This window comes from Nerophis ophidion, linkage group LG04 (genome assembly GCF_033978795.1).
Source record: "Nerophis ophidion isolate RoL-2023_Sa linkage group LG04, RoL_Noph_v1.0, whole genome shotgun sequence".
NCBI lineage: Eukaryota > Metazoa > Chordata > Actinopteri > Syngnathiformes > Syngnathidae > Nerophis > Nerophis ophidion.
Genome location: NC_084614.1, coordinates 5441271 through 5468440, shown reverse-complemented (window position 1 = coordinate 5468440; position 27170 = coordinate 5441271). Strand labels below are relative to the sequence as shown.

General features: G+C 43.8%; 1 protein-coding gene and 16 non-coding genes across 17 annotated transcripts in view; 1 reads left to right on the top strand and 16 right to left on the bottom strand.

The window, feature by feature from the left end:
* LOC133550789 (short transient receptor potential channel 4-like) overlaps positions 1-27170 on the top strand; it is a 73752-nt gene that overhangs the window by 18266 nt on the left and 28316 nt on the right. Inside the window, exons 6-9 of the mRNA XM_061896828.1 lie at positions 10462-10798; positions 10908-11047; positions 11118-11318; positions 11394-11515. Of these exons, the coding sequence (XP_061752812.1) occupies positions 10462-10798; positions 10908-11047; positions 11118-11318; positions 11394-11515 (800 nt within the window). The remainder of the gene's footprint in view (positions 1-10461; positions 10799-10907; positions 11048-11117; positions 11319-11393; positions 11516-27170) is intronic.
* Positions 14387-14458, bottom strand: trnaw-cca (transfer RNA tryptophan (anticodon CCA)). Its single transcript has one exon. It is a non-coding gene; the product is annotated as a tRNA-Trp (tRNA).
* trnaw-cca (transfer RNA tryptophan (anticodon CCA)) lies at positions 15002-15073 on the bottom strand. Its single transcript has one exon. It is a non-coding gene; the product is annotated as a tRNA-Trp (tRNA).
* On the bottom strand, positions 15626-15697 carry trnaw-cca (transfer RNA tryptophan (anticodon CCA)). The gene has a single exon. It is a non-coding gene; the product is annotated as a tRNA-Trp (tRNA).
* Positions 17828-17899, bottom strand: trnaw-cca (transfer RNA tryptophan (anticodon CCA)). The gene has a single exon. It is a non-coding gene; the product is annotated as a tRNA-Trp (tRNA).
* On the bottom strand, positions 18920-18991 carry trnaw-cca (transfer RNA tryptophan (anticodon CCA)). The gene has a single exon. It is a non-coding gene; the product is annotated as a tRNA-Trp (tRNA).
* trnaw-cca (transfer RNA tryptophan (anticodon CCA)) lies at positions 19656-19727 on the bottom strand. The gene has a single exon. It is a non-coding gene; the product is annotated as a tRNA-Trp (tRNA).
* Positions 19859-19930, bottom strand: trnaw-cca (transfer RNA tryptophan (anticodon CCA)). The gene has a single exon. It is a non-coding gene; the product is annotated as a tRNA-Trp (tRNA).
* trnaw-cca (transfer RNA tryptophan (anticodon CCA)) lies at positions 20257-20328 on the bottom strand. The gene has a single exon. It is a non-coding gene; the product is annotated as a tRNA-Trp (tRNA).
* trnaw-cca (transfer RNA tryptophan (anticodon CCA)) lies at positions 21054-21125 on the bottom strand. Its single transcript has one exon. It is a non-coding gene; the product is annotated as a tRNA-Trp (tRNA).
* trnaw-cca (transfer RNA tryptophan (anticodon CCA)) lies at positions 21444-21515 on the bottom strand. The gene has a single exon. It is a non-coding gene; the product is annotated as a tRNA-Trp (tRNA).
* Positions 22362-22433, bottom strand: trnaw-cca (transfer RNA tryptophan (anticodon CCA)). The gene has a single exon. It is a non-coding gene; the product is annotated as a tRNA-Trp (tRNA).
* Positions 22966-23037, bottom strand: trnaw-cca (transfer RNA tryptophan (anticodon CCA)). Its single transcript has one exon. It is a non-coding gene; the product is annotated as a tRNA-Trp (tRNA).
* trnaw-cca (transfer RNA tryptophan (anticodon CCA)) lies at positions 23534-23605 on the bottom strand. The gene has a single exon. It is a non-coding gene; the product is annotated as a tRNA-Trp (tRNA).
* trnaw-cca (transfer RNA tryptophan (anticodon CCA)) lies at positions 23889-23960 on the bottom strand. Its single transcript has one exon. It is a non-coding gene; the product is annotated as a tRNA-Trp (tRNA).
* On the bottom strand, positions 25305-25376 carry trnaw-cca (transfer RNA tryptophan (anticodon CCA)). Its single transcript has one exon. It is a non-coding gene; the product is annotated as a tRNA-Trp (tRNA).
* On the bottom strand, positions 26585-26656 carry trnaw-cca (transfer RNA tryptophan (anticodon CCA)). Its single transcript has one exon. It is a non-coding gene; the product is annotated as a tRNA-Trp (tRNA).

The following is a 27170-nucleotide window of genomic DNA, read 5'->3' as shown; positions in this document are numbered from 1 at the left end:
ATGTTGCAACACACAAAACGTGATAACATACAACGTCATAACACACACCGTCGTAACACACAGAGTTGGAACACAAAATGTTCTTACATGACATGTAACCAAAATTTCGTAACACAAAACGTCGCAACACAAAGCATCCTTGCAAAAAATGTTGTAACACTAAATATAATCACACGAATCATCGTAAAACACAAAACATAGGAACACACAAAATGTTGTAACACACAAAACGTGATAACATACAACGTCATAACACACAGCGTTGTAACAAAAAATTTTCTTAGATGACATCTAACACAAAATGTCGTAACCCAAAACGTCGCAACACAAAACATCCTTGCAAGAAATGTTGTAACACTAAATGTCGTCACACGAATCATCGTAAAACACAAAATGTAGGAACACACAACATGTTGTAACACACAAAACGTGATAACATACAACGTCATAACACACACCGTCGTAACACACAGCGTTGTAGCACTAAATGTTCTTACATGACATGTAACACAAAATGTCGTAACACAAAACGTCCCAACACAAAACATCCTTGCAAGAAATGTTGTAACACTAAATGTCGTCACACAAATCATCGTAAAACACAAAACGTGGGAACACACAAAATATTGTAACACACAAAACGTGATAACATACAACGTCATAACACACACAGCATTGTAACACAAAATGTTCTTACATGACATGTAACACAAAATGTCGTAACCCAAAACATCGCAACACAAAACATCCTTGCAAGAAATGTTGTAACACTAAATGTCGTCACACGAATCATCGTAAAACACAAAACGTAGGAACACACAAAATGTTGGAACACACAAAAGGTGATAACATACAACGTCATAACACACACCGTCGTAACACACAGCCTTGTAACACAAAATGTTCTTAGATGACATGTAACACAAATGTCGTAACACAAAACGTCGCAACACAAAACATCCTTGCAAGAAATGTTGTAACACTAAATGTCGTCACACGAATCATTGTTAAACACAAAACGTAGGAACACACAAAATGTTGTAACACTCAAAACGTGATAACATACGTCATAACACACAGCGTTGTAACAAAAAAATTTCTTACATGACATGTAACACAAAATGTCGTAACACAAAACGTCGCAACACAAAACATCCTTGCAAGAAATGTTGTAAGACTAAATGTCGTCACACGAATCATCGTGAAACACAAAACGTAGGAACACACAAAATGTTGTAACACTTAAAATGTGATAACATACAACGTCATAACACACAGCGTTGTAACACTAAATGTTCTTACATGACATGTAACACAAAACGTCGCAACACAAAACATCCTTGCAAGAAATGTTGTAACGCTAAATGTCGTCACACGAATCATCGTATAACACAAAACGTAGGAACACACAAAATGCTGTAACACACAAAACGTGATAACATACAACGTCATAACACACACCGTCATAACACAAAATGTTCTTAGATGACATGTAACACAAAATGTCGTAACACAAAACGTCACAACACAAAACATCCTTGCAAGAAATGTTGTAACACTAAATGTCGTCACACAAATCATCGTAAAACACAAAACGTAGCAACACATGAAATGTTGTTACACACAAAACGTGATAACATACAACATTATAACATACACCGTCATAACACACAACGTTGTAACACAAAATGTTCTTGCATGACATGTTGTAACACAAAATGTCGTAACACAAAACTTCGCAACACAAAACATCCTTGCAAGAAACGTTAGAGAACACTGAATGTTGTGACATGAAACGTCGTAAAACACAAATTGTCATAACACACAAATTGTCGTAACACACAAATTGTCGTAACACAAAACATCATAAAACACAAAATGTCGTAACACACAAAACGTAACACACAAAACGTTGTAGCACAAAATGTTGTAACACAAAAAGTCCTTACACAACACATTGTAACACAAAACATCATAACACAAAATATCTTTGCACGAAACATAGCAACACAAAATGTCATCACAGGACACACATTGTTAATACGAAACGTCGAAGCACAAAATGCGGCAATGTGAAACTCTGTGACATGAAACGTTGCAATACATTGTAACACAAAACGTTGTAACACACAAAACATTGTAACACACAAAATGTTGTAACGCACAAAACGTTGTAACACAAAACGTCAAAACACAAAACATTGTAAGACAAAACGTCGGCAGATGTAAAGGCTGTAAAACAAAAACACAAAATCCCGTAATACAGTTTGTCATTATAGCAAACTTACAAATGCAAATCATCACAACGTAACAGGAAACGCCGTAACACGAAATGCAGTAAAATATAAGCAAAATCTCGTAATACAGAATGTCATTATACAAAACGTAGAAATACAAAACATCGCAACACAATGCATTTTAACGTAAAAACATTACGACACAAAACATTGCAATAAAAAACGACGTAACAAACATGGAACGTCGCAACACGAAACGTCGCAACACAAAACATTGCAACACAAAACAACGTAACAGGAAACGCCGCAACACGAAATGCCGTAAAATTAAAAACTAAATCTCGTAATACATAATGTTGTTATACAAAACGTAGAAATACTAAACATCGCAACACAACACATCTTAACGTAAAAATATTATGACACAAAACCTCATAATAAAAAACAACGTAACACAAAACGGCGTAACAAACATGGAACGTCGCAACACAATACAGCGTTACACAAAACAGTGTAACGACAGGCCAAAAAACTAAAGGCCGTAGCTCGACATGTCGCAACGCGAAACATCGTAATACAAAACCTCATAAGACAAAATATCGTGATACATAACGTAGTAATACAAAACATCGTAACACAAATGAGTACATAAAGTTTGGTGCATTGACAGCAGTCATCAATAAATATGTGAATGTTACCGCACACATCGGTGTAACACTTCGTACACCAAGCAGTTTTGCTCCGAACTTCAACTCCCCCTCCCTTTTTGTCCCCGTTTTTACGTCTTCACACCTTCCCCGTCATTACTTCTGCTCTGCAAGGCGGAACTAAAACACTCGGAGCGGTAATCCATACTTGTTAGTATTTACTTAAGTGCTGGAAGTTGCTCCCTCAGGGCACGAAGGTATACGATTGCGCTGTGCAGAAGATGGACTCCGGGAGCAGAGAAGCATCGGAAGACATCGTCAAATTCATCAAATCAGCGTTAAAGAGCAAGTTATCTCTCTGCCTTCCTCCAGCGGGACTACTTTCATTTCAAGCACCTCGACGTGCGTTCTCAACGTTGCTACTCTTATTTGGAGAGGGAACCGGTTTTCTGCATTTATGTTGCCTTCTGCACTTGTCGTGTCGCCGGTAACCACGACGACCAGGCGTCTGCTTCTCTACAGAACATCGATACAGTGATGTCAGTGTTAACCCACCCGGGTCGTTTCCTTTCAAGGCCGTCTGAAACGAGGAGGAGTAAGTGGAAAAGGTAAATAAAAAGGGAATACAATGATTGGCAAATCCTTTTCGACTTATATTCAATCGACTAAACTGCAAGGACAAGATGTTTGATGTTCGAACTGGAAAACGTTATTATTTTTTTGCAAATTTGAACTCATTTTTGTTTCCAAAAAATCTGGCACAGGTGTCAAAAAAGACTGAGAAAGTTGAGGAATGCTCATTAAACACTTATTGGGAAAATACTGTGACGCTTGGTGGGCACCGTGGTCTGGATTGCGCTCTCTCGTTGGTGCAGTCGGCATTGACACAGCGTAAAGGTGAGGATGATGATTTATTTACAACTACAAAAATAGACTAAGAACAAAAATACTTGCACGAAGGAACTAACAAACAAAACCAACTGAACTAGCATGTGAGCTAGAAGGAACAAAAGACGCTAGCATGTGAGCTAGGGAAACAAACAAACAAAATAGCATGGAGGCTAAACGAGTACAAAGGGGTATTTAGCACAAAGTGACGTCACCTGTTGCATGGAAAGCAAACTTTACACTGCGAGCAAGAAGGAACAAAAAGGGCAGGCTTAAGTAGGGACAGAAAATTAGGAGGCAGGTGCGCGACGACAAACAACCGACAGGTGACACTAAATGCTAAATGCGTAACTCGGCAACAGAAACAAAACTGGAAGTGCCACCAGGAACTAAGGACGTCAAATACAAAACCAGAACATGCCATGATCCAAGTAGTAGATCATGACACATACCACAGGTGAACGGGCTAATTGGGAACAGGTTGTCAGGTTCAAACACTGATGACATCTATTAAAACAGACAAGAAGCAAAGAACCATGCAGAGACAGAGTTCAATTTAGCTCATGAGGAGAACGCATGGTGCTGAACACTTAGTCACAGTCCCGCCCTGCGCTCTATGGTTCAGCTCCCGCGTCCCTCTTTTTAGTCAGAGTTCCGTAGTCAGCATCACCGAGGCCGCCTTTAAAAGGAGTGGTCACATATATTACGTAAAGCAGGTCCAGGACGCACAGTACGTGACGGAATGGGCTGGGGGCATTGTGATTTCGCCTTGTCCCTGCTTTGTCTGCGTGTTGTCATCTTATCTTCGTTGAGGTCCTTTAAGTCCTTGGCTGTTAGCGGGCTAAAACAAAGATAACATCTGTGGCTGAGGCCACCCCTCAGACAAGAAGTTTTGTCCTTGCATAGATTAGAAAAAGTCTAACTTGAGTACAATAGCTAATAACTAAAGCAACAGACTTAAAGCATACTAAAGTTAGTATGATAGTATTTACATAATTATTCTAACACAGGTGGGTGCCATGATTGGGTATAAAAAGTGGCTTCCATGAAATGCCTAGTCATTTACAAACAAGGGACGGGGCGAGGGTCACCACTTTGTCAACAAATGCCTGAGCAAAATGTTTAAGAACAACAATTCTCAACCAGCTGTTGCAAGGCATCATCTACAGTCCATAATACCAACAAAAGGTTCAAAGAATCTGGAGAAATCGCCGCATGTAAGCGATGATATAACGGACCTTGGATCCCTGCATCAAAAAGCGACATCGGTGTGTAACGGATATCGCCACACGGGCTAAGGGACACTTCAGGAAACCACCGTCAGTAACTACATCTGTAAGTGCAAGTTAAAACTCTACTATGCGGAGCCACAGGCATTTATCAACAACACCCGGAAAGGCCCGAGCTCATCTAAGATGGACTGATACAAAGTGGAAAAGTTTTCTGCAGTCTGACAAGTCCACATTTCAAGTTGTTTTTTGGAAACTGTGGACGTCGTGTCCTCCGGACAAAGAGGAAAGGAACTATCCAGATTGTTCTAGGTACAAAGTTGAATAGCCAGCATCTTTTGATGGTATGGGGGTGTATTAGTGCCAGTGTGAATGTCAAATATCTTGTCTTTGCAGTCTATTCAAGTAAATATAAGCAGAAAAGGATTTGCGAATCAGTGTATTCTGTTTTTGTTTATCATTTACACAACTCGACAACTTCAACGATTTTGGGTTTTGTAGTTGCCCATCTCTCATGCTTTTGTCCAAAGTTAACCCGACTCTCCGCGCCCGGGCTGGTACTACATGACGCCATCAAAACTCGGGGAAATAATTAACAAAATAAAAATATCTAGGAAGAATCCTAAAAGGTCCATTTATACACCCGGAATGTAAACAAAGTATGTAAAAGTGAGGACCTTCACTCGCATGAATGCAATTTTTCTTTTTTTTTAGCTATTTGACTGGTAGCTCCGCCTCCTCGTTAACTTTGCAAGCGACCCATCTCGTTCACTCGAATAGGCAACATGACTTCAAAATTAAATAAATAAAGGTCTCTTGGTACTTTTCAGAGTAAAAGTTTGTTAAAAGGAATCTAGCTGGCGTTGACTCTTAGAAGTACTTCGCTTTTCTCGCGTTTCCAAATTACACTTTTTAATTCTCTTTACTTTTTGTCTTCGTACTGTACGGCAAAAATGTGACTCATTGGACTCAGACACACACACACATACACACACACACACACACACACACACATTAAATTAGGATCCCTTGTTGCCATGGCTACAAGACTGCAGAGTTTGTGCCCAACGATGCAGGTCGACACGGTGGCTTGAGTCTTGTGGCTCTATGTGATACCTTGGAGTGTGTGTGTGTGTGTGTGTGTGTGTTCTGACAATGCTGACTTAATAGGGACATGGCTCTGTTTACACACCTTTATGGGACTTCTGACGGTATGGGGACATCGCTCTGTTTACACACCTTTTTGGGACCTCTAACGGTATGGGGACCAAAAAAAACAGGTCGCCTAAAGGGAAACCTTTTCAACTAATAGTCAGATCCATTCTGAAGATGCCTAAGGGAATTTTAAGCTTTGGCCCGTATTTAATTTGAACTTTTTTCTTTTTTTTTTAAATGGTCCTCAGTAGTCACGAACAAATGTGTGTGAATTATGCAAAATGATTTAAATTTGGTCCCCATGAACCATATTAACTCTTTTTCCCCAGGGTCCCAAGTAAGTATGATCAGCACATTACTTCATCAATCCAGAGATTTAAAGAGGTGTATGAGCTACCTGGGATGTGGACATTTTACCTCATTTTTTTATGCCTCCACAACCTGTAGAAAGGGTGGTCCCGACAAGTCATGATTAAAAACTTTGGTCCCCATTCCAAATGATAACCATTGTGTGTGTGTTTATATATGTGTGTGTGTGTGTGTGTGTGTGTGTGTGTGTGTGTGTGTGTGTGTGTGTGTGTGTGTGTGTGTGTGTGTGTGTGTGTTCTGGCAATGCTGACTTAATGCGGACATGGCTCTGTTTACAGACCTTTATGGGACTTCTGACAGTATGGGGACATCGCTCTATTTACACACCTTTATGGGACCTTTGACGGTATGGGGACCAAAAAAAACAGGTCCCTTAAAGGGAAACATTTTCAAATAATATATCCATTCTGAAGATGACTAAGGGAATTTAAAGCTTTGGCCCGTATTTAATTTGAACTTTTTTCTTTTTTTTTTTTAAATGGTCCTCAGTAGTCACGAACAAATGTGTGTGAATTATGCAAAATGATTTAAATTTGGTCCCCATGAACCATATAAACTATTTTTCCCCAGGGTCCCCAGTAAGTATGATCAGCACATTACTTCATCAATCCAGAGATTTAAAGACGTGTATGAGCTAACTGGGCAGTGGCCATTTTACCTCATTTGTTTTATGCCTCCACAACCTGTAGAAAGGGTGGTCCCCACAAGTCATGATTAAAAACTTTGGTCCCCATTCCAAATGATAACCATTGTGTGTTTTTGTGTTTGTGTGTGTGTGGGTGTGTGGGTGTGTGTGTGTGTGTGCCCGCACGTTTAACACAACTCCCCAAAGAGCACGGACCACCGCCAAGGCCATAGACCATGTGAAACTTTTACCCCTTCAGTCCTGATGGCGGCAGCACAACACATTGTTTCCCTATTGTGGCGCCATCTGGTGGAGATAATGGGTCACTGCCCCCACTTGGCCCCAATGCAAGCAAACTATGACTGTAAATAAGTTAGACCGAGGGGTGCCCGAGATTTTCTTTCCACTGACAAATCAAAGGATGCGAGGCCACTTTGGTAGTTTTCACTTTTAAAACCAGTGCAAGATACAGATTTTTTTCAAAGAACTAGAAAATGCAATTCCTTTAGAAAGTTTGCGTGGATGCCGAAGAGCCGACGTCAAACGGAAATGCTAACAGCACGCTGGCCAGATAGCATCAAGTAACAAAAATATGGGCAAAATGAGCTAAAAAGCTCAACTAAAAAGCTAGCAAGTTAACAGTACAATGCCAACATGCTAACAATAGTGTCCTTACAGTTAGCATTGGTGAAATAGCAAAAATATATGACACTGACTAATTTTAACGTGCTCGAATGTTAACTTTAACATGTGTCAGGTACCAAAATGTATTACTCTGAGGTGTGTACCTTAAGATTTTGCGTAAATGCCAAAGAGCCGACATCAAACTGAAATGCTAACAGCGCGCTGGCCAGATAGCGTCACGTAAAAAAAATATGGACGGAATGAGCTAAAAGTTTCGTTGTACTTGCGCAATAAATTCCTATCCTATCCTATCCTAAAAGCTAACTAAAAAGCTAGTATGCTAACAGTACAATGCTAAAATGATAAAAATAGTATCCTTACAGTTAGCATTGGTGAAATACCAGAACTATATGACACTTGCACTGTTAAATTAGCCGAAAATGTTGAGCATGCTAATGTTAGCATGCTCGAATGTTAACGTTAACATGCGTCAAATACCAAAATGTAGTTCTCTAAAGTGTGTACCCTAAGATTTTGTGTGAATGCCGAAGAGCTGACGTCAAACTGAATTGCTAATAGCCCGCTGGCCAGATAGCATCAAGTAACAAAAATATGGGCAAAATGAGCTAAAAAGCTTAACTTAACAGCTAGCATGCTAACATGCTAACAATAGTATCCTTACATTTGGCATTGGTGAAATACCAAAACTATATGACACTGACACTGCTAAATTAGCTGAAAAAGTTGAGCACGCTAAAGTTTGCATGCTTGACTGCTAACTTAGCGTAACATGCTCCAAGTACCAAAATGTATGAAATTGGAATCTTAAAGGAACGCAGGCTTTGATTTTACGAGTAAGTGTAAACACTTTAGCAACATCTGGTAAGAAGCCCTCAAAGGTAGGAGTAGAGGATAGGGGTCGGAGGTCACCCGACTCAAACCGATCAGCGAAAATAGGTTGACTGGCCAAGCAGCAAAGTGGGCTTCGTCCAGGCTGGCCGGCTCCAAGGCTAGAGTTACGAAAAGTGGGGGTCTTCGTCTAAGGGGTATTTAGGGACAGTGGTCCGAGAAGACATCAGAAGAGTAATAAGGCCCATTTGTCATGATCCGCTGCCCGGATCATGTCATATTCTGGTTTTGGTTCCGTTTTGTATCACAGCTTGTTAATGTTTGTCTTCCTTAGTTCCTGGTGGCACTTCTTGTTTGTTTCCGTTGCCATAGACACGCATTAGTGTCACCTGCCTCTTGCTTTTTGACGCGCCCCTGCCTCGTGATTACCAGCTTTATTTAAGCCTGCCTTTTCTGTTCATTCGCTCTCGCATCCTAGTAGTTTCTGTTCCATGCAACAGGTGACGACGCTGATTCCCGAGTGTGGTAAAGAACTGTTTTTTGTACTTGCTAGCTTTGTTTGTTCTCTAGCTTACATGCTAGCGCTTTAGTTCTTTCTAGCTCCCATGCTAGTACTGTTTGTTTTGCCTTTGGTGCCTTGTGCAAGTTTTTCTGTTCCTAGTCTGTTTCCTTAGTGTAAATAAATCAGAATTTCTTACCTTCACGCTGTGTCCAAGTCATGACAGAACGCACCCGCATCACCACGATGCCAGCTAACCGTCACACCATCATTTTCTTCCTGGAAGCTGCAGTTCCAGTCTGAAGCTCGCTGAAACAAATAAAGCATTTTGTTAGACGATTCCTCGTCGGCGTCTTTTTGGTTCATCACCCATCACACAGTCACTCTGTCCTGGGAGAGTGGCACGACCAACACTTATACAACACATGCTAATGTTAGCATGCTCAAATGCTAACTTTAGCATGCGTCAAGTACCAAAATGTATTACTCCGAGGTGCGTACCTCAATACTTGGTTTCAAATGTTAGCCTGCTAACGTTGACATGCATAAAGTGCCAGAAGATGACTTAAGTGTGTACGTAGAAAATTAGCTTAAAAATATTGCATGCTAATATTATAGAGCGAACGATTGTGCCGCAGACCGTCAAAAATATTTGCTACAGGCTGCAATGGCCCCAAATCCGCACTTTGGACACCTCTGAGTTACGTGCGCCATCTCCGTTATGTGAGTTTTTTTTTTTTTTGCTTAATCCTGCTAACTAGTTAAGTCACGGTTTCAAAACAAATCCAAGTCTCGATCCAATATTGATAAATGGGTTATAAATAAATGGGTTGTACTTGTATAGCGCTTTTCTACCTTCAAGGTACTCAAAGCGCTTTGACACTACTTCCACATTTACCCATTCACACACACATTCACACACTGATGGAGGGAGCTGCCATGCAAGGCGCCAACCAGCACCCATCAGGAGCAAGGGTGAAGTGTCTTGCTCAGGACACAACGGACGTGACGAGGTTGGTTGTAGGTGGGATTTGAACCAGTGACCCTCTTGATATGGGTTTAACATCAGCAATGATATCTGTGAGGGATATATTGTCCGATACAAGCAGTAACAACCACTAGAGGAATAAAATAGCACCACTCCAATTCAGCTTAAAAGACAGCATAAGTTCATTATAAGGTTAGTGTTTTTCATACCTACTATTGTTCTCTGCGTAACTTCACATGATCAAGCCTTTTTAACATTCTATATTATATTTTGATTCGTGCTGATATCAGACTGGTATCCTATCGGAAGTTGTATCAGGACACCACTGACGATTCTGAAATTTCTCTTCAGTTTGTAGCTCAGCCAAACTGCCAGCAGCTTCTGGCGTCGCGCTGGTACGACGAGTTCCCCGGCTGGAGGCGGCGCCACTGGGCGGGCAAGTTCATCACCTGCGTCTTCATCGGCCTCCTTTACCCGGTGTTTGCCCTCTGCTACCTCATCGCCCCCAAGAGTCGCTACGGGCTCTTCATCCGCAAGCCCTTCATCAAGTTCATCTGCCACACGGCGTCTTATCTGACTTTCCTCTTCCTGCTGCTGCTCGCCTCGCAGCACATCGTTACCACCGAGCAGGACCGGCAGGGGCCGGCGCCCACCACTGTGGAGTGGATGATCCTGCCCTGGGTTCTGGGTGAGTGTCCCATTGGCTTGTTGGCGGTCCACAACGCAACATTGCCCAAAGCCATTTGTGGTTCTTCTTGCCAATTCTGCTGTGTTTCAGATGGTTTATGTGTTTCTAGGTTTCATCTGGGCTGAGATCAAGCAAATGTGGGATGGAGGTTTCCAAGACTACGTTCATGACTGGTGGAACCTCATGGACTTTGTTATGAACTCTCTGTACCTTGCCACCATCTCGCTCAAGATTGTAGCCTACTTCAAGGTAAGCTGCTGTCTTGGGTTTGGTTTTATTCTTCTGAGTTTGGTCGACTTCCTCTTCTTTCGTCCTTCAGTACAGCGGTAGTAAACCCAGGAACCAGTGGGAGATGTGGCACCCGACCCTCGTAGCGGAGGCCGTGTTTGCCATTGCCAACATCTTCAGTTCTCTTCGCCTCATTTCGCTCTTCACCGCCAACTCTCACCTTGGACCGCTACAGATCTCCCTTGGGAGGATGCTGCTGGACATCCTCAAGTTCCTCTTCATCTACTGTCTGGTAACACTACGACGTCCCACTGAGCAGGAAATCACCTGAAGTCACCTTGAAGTAATGTCACCCATTTTCCTGTAGGTCCTGCTGGCCTTCGCGAACGGCCTGAACCAGCTCTACTTCTACTATGAGACCAAGGCATCCGACGAAAGGGGCAAGTGTAAGGGCATCCGATGCGTGGAGCAGAATAACGCCTTCTCCACGTGAGTGTGCAGGACCTTAGCGTAATGGTGTGGAAGTGTGTGAAAAGCATCCATCCATTTTCTACCACTTATTCCCTTTGGGGTCGCGGAGGGCGCTGGTGCCTATGTCTGCTACAATTCGGCGGAAGGCTGGTTTACACCCTGGACAAGGCGCCAACACAGATAGACAGACAACAGTCACACACTAGGGACCATTTAGTGTTGCCAATCAACCTATCCCCAGGTTCTTGTCTTTGGATGTGGGAGGGGCCTATCCCCAGGTGCATGTCTTTGGAGGTGGGAGGAAACCATAGTACCTGGATGGAACCCACGCAGTCACGGAGGAGGACATGCAAACTCCACACAGAAAGATCCCGAGCCCGGGATTGAACCCAGGACTACTCAGGACCTTTGTATTGTGAGGCAGACACACTAACCCATCTCCCACCGTGCTGCCCTACATTTACACAATTCCCTTTCAATTAATCAGTGTCTCTGGATCTTGTATTAATCTCAGTTCAGACTTAATAGAGTTCTTGGAAAAAAGGATGGCAGTACAGTCCACGTGCTGCAGTTTAAGGATGGAAATTGTAAAGGGTTGGCTCGAGAGCCTCCTACCAGTCCAGGCAGAACAGGTGTTGGGGTTCCTGGCTGGAATCTTCCAAGAACGATCCTTGGACTAGATGCTTATTTTCCTTAGCTCGCCATCAAAAAGAGAAGCCTGGCCTGTGTAAGAGCCAGGACCATCCTTATAAATCCATCCATCCATTCATCCATTTTCTACCGCTTATACCCTTTGGGCTAGCGGGGGGCGCTGGTGCCTATCTCAGCTACAATCGAGCAGAAGGCGGGGTACACCCTTGACAAGTCGCCACCTCATCGCAGGGCCAACACAGAGACAGACAACATTCACACACTAGGGACATTTTAGTGTTCTAATAATAATAATAATGGATTAGATTTATATCGCGCTTTTCTATTGTTAGATACTCAAAGCGCTCACAGAGAAGTGGGAACCCATCATTCATTCACACCTGGTGGTGGTAAGCTACATCTGTAGCCACACCTGCCCTGGGGTAGACTGACGGAAGCGTGGCTGCCAGTCTCCACCTACGGCCCCTCCGACCACCACCAATCATTCATTCACCAGTGTGAGCGGTACCGGGGGCAAGGGTGAAGTGTCCTGCCCAAGGACACAACGGCAGCGATTTGGATGTCAATAGGTGGGAAGCGAACCTGCAAGCCTCAGGTTTCTGACACGGCCACTCTACCCACTGCGCCATGTTGCCAATCAACCTATCCCCAGGTGCATGTCTTTGGAGGTGGGAGGAAGCCGGAGTACCCGGATGGAACCCACGCAGTCACGGGGGAGGACATGCAAACTCCACACAGAAAGATCCCTAGCCCGGGATTGAACCCAGGACTACTCAGGACTTTCGTATTGTGAGGCAGACGCACTAACCCCTCCCCCGCCGTGCTGCCCCCTTATAAATCTATGTTTACACAAATAATCTTCATTAAATAACACTAATTGCATTATAAAGTATTCAGAATAGGTTCTAGTTCTTTCCTCAATATTATATAATATAAATCAATAAACATGTCAGAATCACGATATGCAATTAAATGCTAAAAACAAAATGCATTTAAAAATACATTCAACACACAATAGTTATCATTGGTTTAAGTCATAAACCTTGCATATGGAAAATTGCGAAAGTGCCACAAAGACTGTGGCAATGAAACAATCGAAGAAAGATTCATGCTAAGGGTGCTATTTTCATAACTATGGACTCACCATTTCCGCTTCTACAGTCACACACAACTTAATGACGAAAAGAAATCCGGCGCTGGGAGTCGGGTCTATAAAGTTACAAAAAGGCATGTAGTTTAAAATCCGTCAGCACAATATTTCAGGGGAAAACGAGAATAAAAACTTACCTCGAGCAGAAATAGGATCTGTCTCCCCTCATGTCCAGTCTACTGGCCACTTCCTGCTACCGGCTCCTAAGCACAGCTAATTGGACCGTATCGGTCACATGACTAGGGAGCATGCACAGAGCCCAAAGAGTAATGGAAAAAAAGAGCATAGCAGGAACCGGCATATAACCAAAGCTGATTGGACTGCAGCAGATCCTAATAGTCCCCGCAAAAGTATGGATTTGACACCTGCATTACAAAAAGTAGAGGGCTTGGACTTAAGTTAAGGTTCCATGTTCATTGTGGACCCTACTGCATACGGGACAGAATACCTTTTCCAGTTCACAAAACAAAGTCCATAAAGGACTGACGGAAGAGTTGCTGTACAGAAACGTGATTGGGACATGCAAACTTCTGAGCCGGAGTCAGACGTGCTACCATTGTGCCACGAAATCCCTGTAGTTAAAGAGCGAGTTACAGAATACCATTTCTAAAACAAAGTCCATACAGGAATCACGGGAGGAGCTTAGCTCAGAGCGAATTGACCTTGACATGATTTAAACACGCCACCTTTTGATCTGGCCTCAGAGGCATTACCCCGTTGCTTCACAAGGTCCCCGTAGTTGAGGCTTCTTGTTCAAGGTGGAACCGACTACATATAGTCCAGTGGTATGCTGGGTAAAGAATACCTCAAAAAACAAAGTGCATTTGAACTTGCAACATTCTGATCTGGCATCAGATGTGCTACCCTTGCAACTCGAGGACCCCATTGCTGGAGCTTTTTATTCTTCATAGACCAGACGGCATACAGTACAGCCATGAGATCTCCAACAGTTGTGGAGTCTTGTTCATCGTGGACCCAACTGCATACAGTAGAGTGGTATGCTTGGTATAGAATACCTTTTTCTGTTCCCAGTTTACAAAGCAAAGTCCATGAAAGGAACAACGGGATGAGTTTGCCTCAGAGTAACATGACCTCAACGTGATTTGAACACGCAACCTTCTGATCTGGAGTCAGACGCGCTACCGTTGCGCCATGAGGTCCTGAGACTTGAAGGCTTTGTTCATCGTGTACCCGATTGCATGTAGTAAAGTGGTACGCAAGGTGTAGAATACCTATATTTCCCCCCAAAAATGAAGCAATGAAAGGAGAAACATGACCTCAACATGATTTGAACACGCAGCCTTCTGATCTGGAGTTAAACGCCCTACCTTTGCACCACAAGATCCCCAGAATTCATTAGTCTGACAGGAGGAGTTTGCTTCAAAGTTAAATGATCGCTACCTGATTTGAAGATGCAACATTCTGATCCAGCATCAGATGTGCTACCCTTGCAACTCGACTACCTCACTGCTGGAGCTTTTTGTTCATCATAGACCAGACGGCATACAGTACAGCCACGAGATCTCAACAGTTGTGGAGTCTTGTTCATCGTGGACCCAACTGCATACAGTAGAGTGGTATGCTTGGTATAGAATACCTTTTCTGTTCTCAGTTTACTTTGTTCATCGTGTACCCGATTGCATATAGTTAAGTGGTACGCATGGTATAGAATACCTATTTTCCCCCCAGAAAAAGAAGTAACATGACCTCAACGTGATTTGAACACGCAACCTTCAGATCTGGAGTCAGACGCGCTACCATTGCGCCATGAGGTCCTTTTTTTCAAGGTTGTTTTCCAGTAGGTGGTGTGAGTCAAAAAGTAAGTATTGATCGGTATGTGTGGGTTTTCGATAAACCCCGACACGGGGTCTACTGTTTTCCCCAATGTGGACATCAAAGTCTAAAAAAGGCAACTTACGGTCTTTGACATCCTCACGTGTGAACCTCATGTTTTTGTCCACGGAGTTCATGTGCTGGGTGAAGGCTTGCCTTTCTTGGTTCCTGATTTTCACCCATGTGTCATCCACATATCAGTCTGACGGAGGAGTTCGCCTCAAAGGAAAAAACTGAACCTGAATTGATCACTCAACATTCTAATGTGGTGTCAGATGTGTTAGCTACCCTTGCACTTCTACGAACCCATTGCTGGAACTTTTTGTTCATCTTAGACCAGACCATGATCTCAACAGTTGTGGAGTCTTGTTCATCGTGGACCCAACTGCATACAGTAGAGTGGTATGCTTGGTATAGAATACCTTTTTCTGTTCCCACTTTACAAAGCGAAGTCCATAAAAGGAACTAAGAGATGAGTTTGCCTCAGAGTAACATGACCTCAACGTGATTTGAACACGCAACCTTCTGATCTGGAGTCAGACGCGCTACCGTTGCGCCATGAGGTCCTGATAGTTTTCGAATTGTGTTCATTGTGTAGCTGAATGCATGTAGTAAAGTGATGTGCAATGTGTGGAATACCTTTCCCCCCCACAAAGAAAATGTAAAATATCGAAAGGAGGAACTTGCCTCGGAGGAACATGACCTCGTCGGGATTTTAACACGCAGCCTTCAGATCCTGAGTCAGAAACACTACCTTTGCGCCACAAGATACCCACAGTTCATGTGTTTGGAACCCTTGCATTTCGAGGACCCCATTGCTGGAGCTTTTTATTCATCATAGACCAGACGGCATACAGTACAGCCACGAGATCTCAACAGTTGTGGAGTCTAGTTCATCGTGGACCCAACTGCATACAGTAGAGTGGTATGCTTGGTATAGAATACTGGCTTCCTTTGCACTTAAGATGTGACTTTAAGGTTTTACTACTTACGTATCAAATACTACACGGTCTAGCTCCATCCTATCTTGCCGATTGTATTGTACCATATGTTCCAGCAAGAAATCTGCGTTCAAAAGACTCCGGCTTATTAGTGATTCCTAGAGCCCAAAAAAAGTCTGCGGGCTATAGAGCGTTTTCCGTTCGGGCTCCAATACTCTGGAATGCCCTCCCGGTAACAGTTCGAGATGCTCCCTCAGTAGAAGCATTTAAGTCTCACCTTAAAACTCATCTGTATACTCTAGCCTTTAAATAGACCTCCTTTTTAGACCTGTTGATCTGCCGCTTCTTTTCTTTCTCCTATGTCGCCCCCTCCCTTGTGGAGGGGGTCCGGTCCGATGACCATGGATGAAGTACTGGCTGTCCAGAGTCGAGACCCAGGATGGACCGCTCGTCGGGACCCAGGATGGACCGCTCGCCTGTGTATCGGTTGGGGTCTTCTCTGCGCTGCTGATCCGCCTCCGCTTGAGATGGTTTCCTGTGGACGGGACTCTCGCTGCTGTCTTGGATCCGCTTGAACTGAACTCTCGCGGCTGTGTTGGAGCCACTATGGATTGAACTTTCACAGTATCATGTTAGACCCGCTCGACATCCATTGCTTTCGGTCCCCTAGAGGGGGGTCGGGGGGGGGGTTTCGGGTTGCCCACATCTGAGGTCCTCTCCGAGGTTTCTCATAGTCAGCATTGTCACTGGCGTCCCACTGGATGTGAATTCTCCCTGCCCACTGGGTGTGAGTTTTCCTTGCCCTTTTGTGGGTTCTTCCGAGGATGTCGTAGTCGTAATGATTTGTGCAGTCCTTTGAGACATTTGTGATTTGGGGCTATATAAATAAACATTGATTGATTTTTCTGTTCCCAGTTTACAAAGCAAAGTCCATAAAAGAAACGACGGGATGAGTTTGCCTCAGAGAAACATGACCTCAACGTGATTTGAACACGCAACCTTCTGATCTGGAGTCAGACGCGCTACCGGTCCTGATAGTTTATTCTAACTTATTCATTGTGTACCCGAATGCATATAGTAGAGTGGTATGCAAGGTATAAAATACCTGTGTTCCCCCCCAAAATAATTTTTAAGTAATGAAAGGAGGAACTTGCCTCAGAGGAACATGACCTTGACGTGATTTGAACACACAGCCTTCAAATCCTGAGTCAGAAGCTACCTTTGGGCCACAAGATACCTGCGGTTCTTGCGTTTTGACGGAAAGACTTTGCCTCGAAGCAAAATCACTACCTGCTTTGAAGACGCAATATTCTGATCTAGAAACATGACCTCAACGTGATTTGAAAACACAGCCTTCTGATCTGGAGTTAGACGCCCTACCTTTGCACCACAAGATCCCCAGAATTCATTAGTCTGACAGGAGGAGTTTGCTTCAAAGTTAAATGATCGCTACCTGATTTGAAGATGCAACATTCTGATCCAGCATCAGATGTGCTACCCTTGCAACTCAACTACCTCACTGCTGGAGCTTTTTGTTCATCATAGACCAGACGGCATACAGTACAGCCACGAGATCTCAACAGTTGTGGAGTCTTGTTCATCGTGGACCCAACTGCATACAGTAGAGTGGTATGCTTGGTATAGAATACTTTTTCTGTTCTCAGTTTACTTTGTTCATCGTGTACCCGATTGCATATAGTTAAGTAGTACGCATGGTATAGAATACCTATTTTCCCCCCAGAAAAAGAAGTAACATGACCTCAACGTGATTTGAACACGCAACCTTCTGATCTGGAGTCAGACGCGCTACCGTTGCGCCATGAGGTCCTGATAGTTTTCGAATTCTGTTCATTGTGTAGCTGAATGCATGTAGTAAAGTGATGTGCAATGTGTGGAATACCTTTCCCCCCACAAAGAAAATGTAAAATATCGAAAGGAGGAACTTGCCTCGGAGGAACATGACCTCGTCGGGATTTTAACACGCAGCCTTCAGATCCTGAGTCAGAAACACTACCTTTGCGCCACAAGATACCCACAGTTCATGTGTTTGGAACCCTTGCATTTCGGGGACCCCATTGATGGAAATTTTTATTCATCATAGACCAGACGGCATACAGTACAGCCACGAGATCTCAACAGTTGTTGAGTCTTGTTCATCGTGGACCCAACTGCATACAGTAGAGTGGTATGCTTGGTACAGAATACCTTTTTCTGTTCCCAGTTTACAAAGCAAAGTCCATAAAAGAAACAATGGAATGAGATCGCCTCAGAGTAACATGACCTCAACGTGATTTGAAGACCCAACCTTCTGATTTGGAGTCAGAAGCGCTACCTTTGTGCCTTGAGATACCTGCGGTTCATGCGTTTGACGGGAGTTTGCCTCAAAGCAGAATCCCTACCTGATTTGAAGACACAACTTTCTGATCTGGCATCGGATGTGCTACCCTTGCACCTCGAAGACCCCATTGATGGAGATTTTTGTTCATCATAGACCAGATGGCATACAGTACAGCCACGAGATCTCAACAGTTGTGGAGTCTTGTTCATCGTGGACCCAACTGCATTCAGTACAATAGTATGCTTGGTATATTTTTTTCTGTTCCCAGTTTACAAAGCAAAGTCCATAAAAGGAACAATGGGATGAGTTTGCCTCAGAGGAACATAACCTCAATGTGATTTGAACACACAACCTTGAGATCTGGAGTCAGACGTGCTACCACTGCGCCATGAGGTCCTGATAGGTGGACACTTTTGTTCATCATGTACCTAATGAATACAGTAAAGTGGTTCACTGGGTATAGGATACCTATTTCCCCGTCAAAAAAAGGAGTAATGAAAGGAGAAACATGACCTCAACGTGATTCGAACACGCAACCTTCTGATCTGGAGTCAGACGTGCTACCATTGCGCCATGAGGTCCTGATTCTTACTCAACTTTGTTCATCGTGTACCTGACTACTTTCCAGTACAAGGGTCTGCTTGGTATGGAATACCTCATTCTGTTCTCAGTTCGCAAAACAAATTCCATAAAGGGAATGACAGAAGGAGTTTTCCTCAAAGGAAAATGTCCTCGACCTGATTTGCAACAATACAGTGGTATGGAAGGTATAACACACATGTTTCTGTTCCTAAAACGACGTCCATAAAGGAATGACCGGAGGAAGTTACACGCATATTATGCCACCAGGTCCCCATAAGTAAAGTTCCCTGTTTATCGCAGACCTGACTGCATCTAGTACAGTGGTATGCAAGATATACCATACCTTCCCCCCCAAAAAATAAAGTCCATGAAGTAAAGGCATGAGGAGTTTGCCTCGGACAAACATAACCTCAACATGAGCTTGCAGCTTTCTGGTCTGATATGGGGTCAGATAGGCTAGCCTTGCACCTCGAGGAGCCCATTGCTGGACCTTTTTGGTCATTACAGACCAGATTGCAGGTGATCTCTACAGTTGTGGAGTCTTGATCATCATGGACCCAACTGCATACAGTACTATGCTTGGTATAGACTAAGTTTTCCTGTTCCAAGTTTACAAAGCAAAGTCCATTAGAAGAATGACAGGCTGGCCTATTTATTATAACATGACCTCAACGTGATTTGAACACGCAACCTTCTGATCTGGAGTTAGACACGCTACCGTTGCACCATGAGGTCCTGATAGTTTATTTTAACTTATTAATCGTGTACCCAAATGCATATAGTAGAGTGGTATGCAAGGTATAGAATACCTGTTTTTCCCCCCAAAAGAATTGTGAAGTAATGAAAGAACTAGTCTCAGAAGAACGTGATCTCGACGTGATTTGAAGACGCAACCTTCTGATCTGGAGTCAGACGCGCTACCATTGCGCCATGAGGTCCTCACAGTTCACTCTTCTGATCGGAGGAATTGGGCTCAAAGGAAAATGATCTCTAACAGATCAGAACACACAGAATTCTGATCTGGCATCAGATGTGCTACCCTTGCACTTCGAGGACTCCATTGCTGGAGCTTTTTGTTCATCATAGACCAGACGGCATACAGTACAGCCACGAGATCTCCAACAGTTGTGGAGTCTTGTTCATCGTGGACCCAACTGCATACAGTAGAGTGGTATGCTTGGTATAGAATACCTTTTTCTGTTCCCGGTTTACAAAGTAAATTCCATAAAAAGGAACAACGTGCAGAATTCGCCTTATACAAACATGACCTCAACGTGATTTGAACACGCAACCTTCTGATCTGGAGTCAGACGCGCTACCGTTGCGCCATGAGGTCCTGATTTTTCAAATGTTTTGTTCATTGTGTACCCGAATGCATATAGTAAAGTGGTACGTAAGGTATAGAATACCTATTTTCCCCCAGTAAAAAGAAGTAATGAAAGGAGAAACATGACTTCAATGTGATTAGAACACGCAAACTTCTGATCTGGAGTTAGACGCCCAACCTTTGCACCACAAGATCCCCAGAATTCATTAGTCTGACAGGAGGAGTTTGCCTCAAAGTTAAATCATCGCTACCTGATTTGAAGATGCAACATTCTGATCTGGTATCAGATGTGCTACCCTTGCAACTGGAGGACCCCATTGATGGAGCTTTTTGTTCATCATAGACCAGATGACATACAGTACAGCCACGAGATCCTAACCTTAAGAGCCTTATAACTTGGTATTGTAAGGCTCTCATTGGGGTGCTTCAGTCATTAGAGGGGCTGTCACACGCCAAATTTCTTCCGGGGGGAAGGTTTTTGTAGGGGGGAAGAAATTTGGCGTCACACTACCCTTGCAAATCGTTGACCTCTTTGCTGGAGCTTTTTGTTCATCATAGACCAGACGGCATACAGTACAGCCACGAGATCTCAACAGTTGTGGAGTCTTGTTCATCGTGGACCCAACTGCATACAGTAGAGTGGTATGCTTGGTATAGAATACCTTTTTCTGTTCCCAGTTTACAAAGAAAAGTCAATAAAAGGAATTAAGTGATGAGTTTGCCTCGGAGTAACATGACCTCAACGTGATTTGAACACGCAACCTTCTGATCTGGAGTCAGACGCGCTACCGTCGCGCCATGAGGTCCTGATAGTTCTAAAATATTGTTCATCATGTAAATGGATGCATATAGTAAAGTGGTTCACAAGTTATAGAATACCTATTTCCCCCCAAAAAAGAAGCATTGAAAGGAGGAACATGAACTCAATGTGATTTGAACACACAGCCTTCTGATCTGGAGTCAGACGCGCTAACGTCGTACCACCAGATACCCGCAGTTCATGGGGCATTCACAACTGCATACAGTAGAGTTAAATTCTTGGTATAGCATACCTTTTTCTGTTCCCAGTTTACAAAGCAAAGTCCATAAAAGGAACACCGTGAGGAGTTCGCTGTAGGGTAACTTGACCTCAGCATGATTTGAACCAGTAACCTTCTGATCTGGAGTCAGACGCGCTACCATTGTGCCATGAGGTCCTGATAGTAGGTTTTGCTTTGTTCATCGTGTAACTGACTGCATGCAGTACAAGGGTCTGCTTGGTATGGAATACCTCATTCTGTTCTCAGTTCACAAAACAAATTCCATAAAGGGAATGACAGAAGGAGTTTTCCTCAAAGGAAAATGTCCTGGACCTGTTTTGCAACAATACAGTGGTATGGAAGGTATAACATACATGTTTCTGTTCCTAAAACAACGTTTATAAAGAATTGTGGAGTATTGAAAGGAGGAACATGACCTCCACGTGATTTGAACACACAGCCTTCAAATCCTGAGTCAGAAGCTACCTTTGGGCCACAAGATACCTGCGGTTCTTGCGTTTTGACGGAAAGACTTTGCCTCAAAGCAAAATCGCTACCTGCTTTGAAGACGCAATATTCTGATCTAGAAACATTACCACAACGTGATTTGAACACACAGCCTTCTGATCTGGAGTTAGACGCCCTACCTTTGCACCACAAGATCCCCAGAATTCATTAGTCTGACGGAAGGAGTTTGCTTCAAAGTTAAATGATCGCTACCTGATTTGAAGATGCAACATTCTGATCCAGCATCAGATGTGCTACCCTTGCAACTCAAGGACCCCATTGATGGAGCTTTTTGTTCATCATAGACCAGACGGCATACAGTACAGCCACGAGATCCTAACCGTTGTGGAGTCTTGTTCATTGTGGACCCAACTGCATACAGCAGAGTGGTATGCTTGGTATAGAATACCTTTTTCTGTTCCCAGTTTACTTTCTTCATCGTGTACCCGATTGCATATAGTTAAGTAGTACGCAAGGTATAGAATAGCTACTTCCCCCCCAGAAAAAGAAGTAATATGACCTCAACGTGATTTGAACACGCAACCTTCTGATCTGGAGTCAGACGCGCTACCATTGCGCCATGAGGTCCTCATCTATAGAATTTCAAGGTTGTTTTCCAGTAGGTGGTGTGAGTCAAAAAGTAAGTATTGATCGGTATGTGTGGGTTTTCGATAAACCCCGACACGGAGTCTACTGTTTTCTCCAAAGTGGACATCAAAGTCTAAAGAAGGCAACTTACGGTCTTTGACATCCTCACCTGTGAACCTCATGTTTTTGTCCACGGAGTTCATGTGCTGGGTGAAGGCTTGCCTTTCTTGATTTCTGTGTCATCCACATATCAGTCTGACGGAGGAGTTTGCCTCAAAGGAAAAACTGTACCTGAATTGATCACTCAACATTCTAGTGTGGCGTCAAGACGTGCTAGCTACCCTTGCACTTCTACGAACCCATTGCTGGAGCTTTTTGTTCATCTCAGACCAGACCATGATCTCAGCATTTGTGGAGAGTTGTTCATCGTGGACCCAACTGGTATGTTTGGTATAGAATACTTTTTCTGCTCCCAGTTTACAAAGTAAAGTCCATAAAAGAAACGACGGGATGAGTTTGCCTCAGAGAAACATGACCTCAACGTGATTTGAACACGCAACCTTCTGATCTGGAGTCAGACGCGCTACCGTTGCGCCATGAGGTCCTGATAGTCATCATACTTTGCTCGGGTGGCATATGATAAAGTGGTACGCAAGGTATAGAATACCTCCCCCCGCCAAAAAAAAATTGTAACGAAGGAGGAACTTGCCTCAGAGGATCATGACCTCGACGTAATTCGAGGACACAGCCAGACATGCTACATTTGCGCCTCGAGATACCCGCGATTCATGCGTTTGACCGGCAGACTTGGCCTCAAAGCAAAATCTCTACCTGATTAGAACATGCAACATTCTTGATCCGGCATCAAATGTGCTACCCTTGTACTTCGAGGACCCCATAGCTGGAGCGTTTTATTCATCATAGACCAGACGGCATACAGTAGAACCACGAGATCTCAACAGTTGTGGAGTCTTGTTCATCGTGGACCCAACTGCATAGAGTAGAGTGGTATGCTTGGTATGGAATACCTTTTTCTGTTCCCAGTTTACAAAGCAAAGTCAATAAAAGGAACAAAGCGATGAGTTTGCCTCAGAGTAACATGACCTCAACGTGATTTGAACACACAACCTTCTGATCTGGAGTCAGACGTGCTACCATTGCGCCATGAGGTCCTGACAGTTTTTTCTAACTTATTCATCGTGTACCCGAATGCATTTAGTAGAGTGGTATGCAAGGTATAAAATACCTGTGTTCCCCAACAAAATAATTGTTAAGTAATGAAAGGAGGAGCCCTGCGATGAGGTGGCGACTTGTCCAGGGTGTACCCCGCCTTCCGCCCGATTGTAGCTGAGATAGGCGCCAGCGCCCCCCGCGACCCCGAAAGGGAATAAGCGGTAGAAAATGGATGGATGGATGGATGGATGGATGAAAGGAGGAACTTGCCTCAGAGGAACATGACCTCAACGTGATTTGAACACGCAACCTTCTGATCTGGAGTCAGACGCGCTACCGTTGCGCCATGAGGTCCTGTTAGTTTTCGAATTGTGTTCATTGTGTAGCTGAATGCATGTAGTAAAGTGATGTGCAATGTGTGGAATACCTTTCCCCCCACAAAGAAAATGTAAAATATCGAAAGGAGGAACTTGCCTCGGAGGAACATGACCTCGTCGGGATTTTAACACGCAGCCTTCAGATCCTGAGTCAGAAACACTACCTTTGCGCCACAAGATACCCACAGTTCATGTGTTTGGAACCCTTGCATTTCGAGGACCCCCATAGCTGGTGCTTTTTATTCATCATAGACCAGACGGCATACAGTACAGCCACGAGATCCCAACAGTTGTGGAGTCTAGTTCATCGTGGACCCAACTGCATACAGTAGAGTGGTATGCTTGGTACAGAATACTGGCTTCCTTTGCACTTAAGATGTGACTTTAAGGTTTTACTACTTACGTATCAAATACTACACGGTCTAACTCCAGCCTATCTTGCCGATTGTATTGTACCATATGTTCCGGCAAGAAATCTGCGTTCAAAAGACTTCGGCTTATTAGTGATTCCTAGAGCCCAAAAAAAGTCTGCGGGCTATAGAGCGTTTTCCGTTCGGGCTCCAGTACTCTGGAATGCCCTCCCGGTAACAGTTCGAGAACTCCCTCAGTAGAAGCATTTAAGTCTCACCTTAAAACTCATCTGTATACTCTAGCCTTTCAATAGACCTCCTTTTTAGATCTGTTGATCTGCCGCTTCTTTTCTTTCTCCTATGTCGCCCCCTCCCTTGTGGAGGGGGTCCGGTCCGATGACCATGGATGAAGTACTGGCTGTCCAGAGTCGAGACCCAGTATGGACCGCTCGTCGGGACCCAGGATGGACCGCTCGCCTGTGTATCGGTTGGGGTCTTCTCTACGCTGCTGATCCGCCTCCGCTTGAGATGGTTTCCTGTGGACGGGACTCTCGCTGCTGTCTTGGATCCGCTTGAACTGAACTCTCGCGGCTGTGTTGGAGCCACTATGGATTGAACTTTCACAGTATCATGTTAGACCCGCTCGACATCCATTGCTTTCGGTCCCCTAGAGGGGGGGGGGGGGGGGGGGGGGGTTTGCCCACATCTGAGGTCCTCTCCAAGGTTTCTCATAGTCAGCATTGTCACTGGCGTCCCACTGGATGTGAATTCTCCCTGCCCACTGGGTGTGAGTTTTCCTTGCCCTTTTGTGGGTTCTTCCGAGGATGTTGTAGTCGTAATGATTTGTGCAGTCCTTTGAGACATTTGTGATTTGGGGCTATATAAATAAACATTGATTGATTTTTCTGTTCCCAGTTTACAAAGCAAAGTCCATAAAAGAAACGACGGGATGAGTTTGCCTCAGAGAAACATGACCTCAACGTGATTTGAACACGCAACCTCCTGATTTGGAGTCAGACGCGCTACCGTTGCGCCATGAGGTCCTGATAGTTTATTCTAACTTATTCATCGTGTACCCGAATGCATATAGTAGAGTGGTATGCAAGGTATAAAATACCTGTGTTCCCCCCCAAAATATTTTTTAAGTAATGAAAGGAGGAACTTGCCTCAGAGGAACATGACCTCGACGTGATTTGAACACACAGCCTTCAAATCCTGTGTCAGAAGCTACCTTTGGGCCACAAGATACCTGCGGTTCTTGCGTTTTGACGGAAAGACTTTGCCTCAAAGCAAAATCGCTACCTGCTTTGAAGACGCAATATTCTGATCTAGAAACATGACCTCAACGTGATTTGAAAACACAGCCTTCTGATCTGGAGTTAGACGCCCTACCTTTGCACCACAAGATCCCCAGAATTCATTAGTCTGACAGGAGGAGTTTGCTTCAAAGTTAAATGATCGCTACCTGATTTGAAGATGCAACATTCTGATCCAGCATCAGATGTGCTACCCTTGCAACTCAACTACCTCACTGCTGGAGCTTTTTGTTCATCATAGACCAGACGGCATACAGTACAGCCACGAGATCTCAACAGTTGTGGAGTCTTGTTCATCGTGGACCCAACTGCATACAGTAGAGTGGTATGCTTGGTATAGAATACCTTTTTCTGTTTTCTGTTCACGAAACCAATTCCGAACAGGCGTTAGATGTGCTACCCTTGCAACTCGAGGACCTTTTTGATCATCATAGACCAGAGGGCATGCAGTAGAGCCACAAAATCTCAACAGTTGTGGAGTCTTGTTCATCGTGGACCCAACTGCATACAGTAGAGCGCTATGCTTGGTATAGACTAACTTTGTCTGTTCCCAGTTTACAAAGCAAAGTCCATGAAAATAATTCTGAGATGAGTTTGCCTCAAAAGAAAATAATCTGTACCTGATTTGAACACGCAACATTCTGATCCGGCATCAGATGTGCTACCCTTGCAACTCGAGGACCCCATTGATGGAGATTTTTGTTCATCATATACCAGACGACATACAGTACAGCCAGGAGATCTCAACAGTTGTGGAGTCTTGTTCATCGTGGACCCAACTGCATACAGTAGAGTGGTATGCTTGGCATAGAGTACATTTTTCTGTTCCCAGTTTACTTTCTTCATCGTGTACCCGATTGCATATAGTTAAGTGGTACGCAAGGTATAGAATACCTACTTTCCCCCCAGAAAAAGAAGTAATAAAAGAAGTATCGTGACCTCAACGTGATTTGAACACGCAACCTTCTGATCTGGAGTCAGACGCGCTACCATTGCGCCATGAGGTCCTCATAGATAATATTTCAAGGTTGTTTTCCAGTAGGTGGTGTGAGTCAAAAAGTAGGAATTGATCGATATGTGTGGGTTTTCGATAAACCCCGACACGGGGTCTACTGTTTTCTCCAATGTGGACATCAAAGTCTAAAAAAGGCAACTTACGTTCTTTGACATCCTCACCTGTGAACCTCATGTTTTTGTCCACGGAGTTCATGTGCTGGGTGAAGGCTTGCCTTTCTTGGTTTCTGATTTTCACCCATGTGTCATCCACATATCAGTCTGACGGAGGAGTTTGCCTCAAAGGAAAAAACTGTACCTGAATTGATCACTCAACATTCTAATGTGGTGTCAGATGTGTTAGCTACCCTTGCACTTCTACGAACCCATTGCTGGAACTTTTTGGTCATCATAGACCAGACCATGATCTCAACAGTTGTGGAGTCTTGTTCATCGTGGACCCAACTGCATACAGTAGAGTGGTATGCTTGGTATGGAATACCTTTTTCTGTTCCCACTTTACAAAGC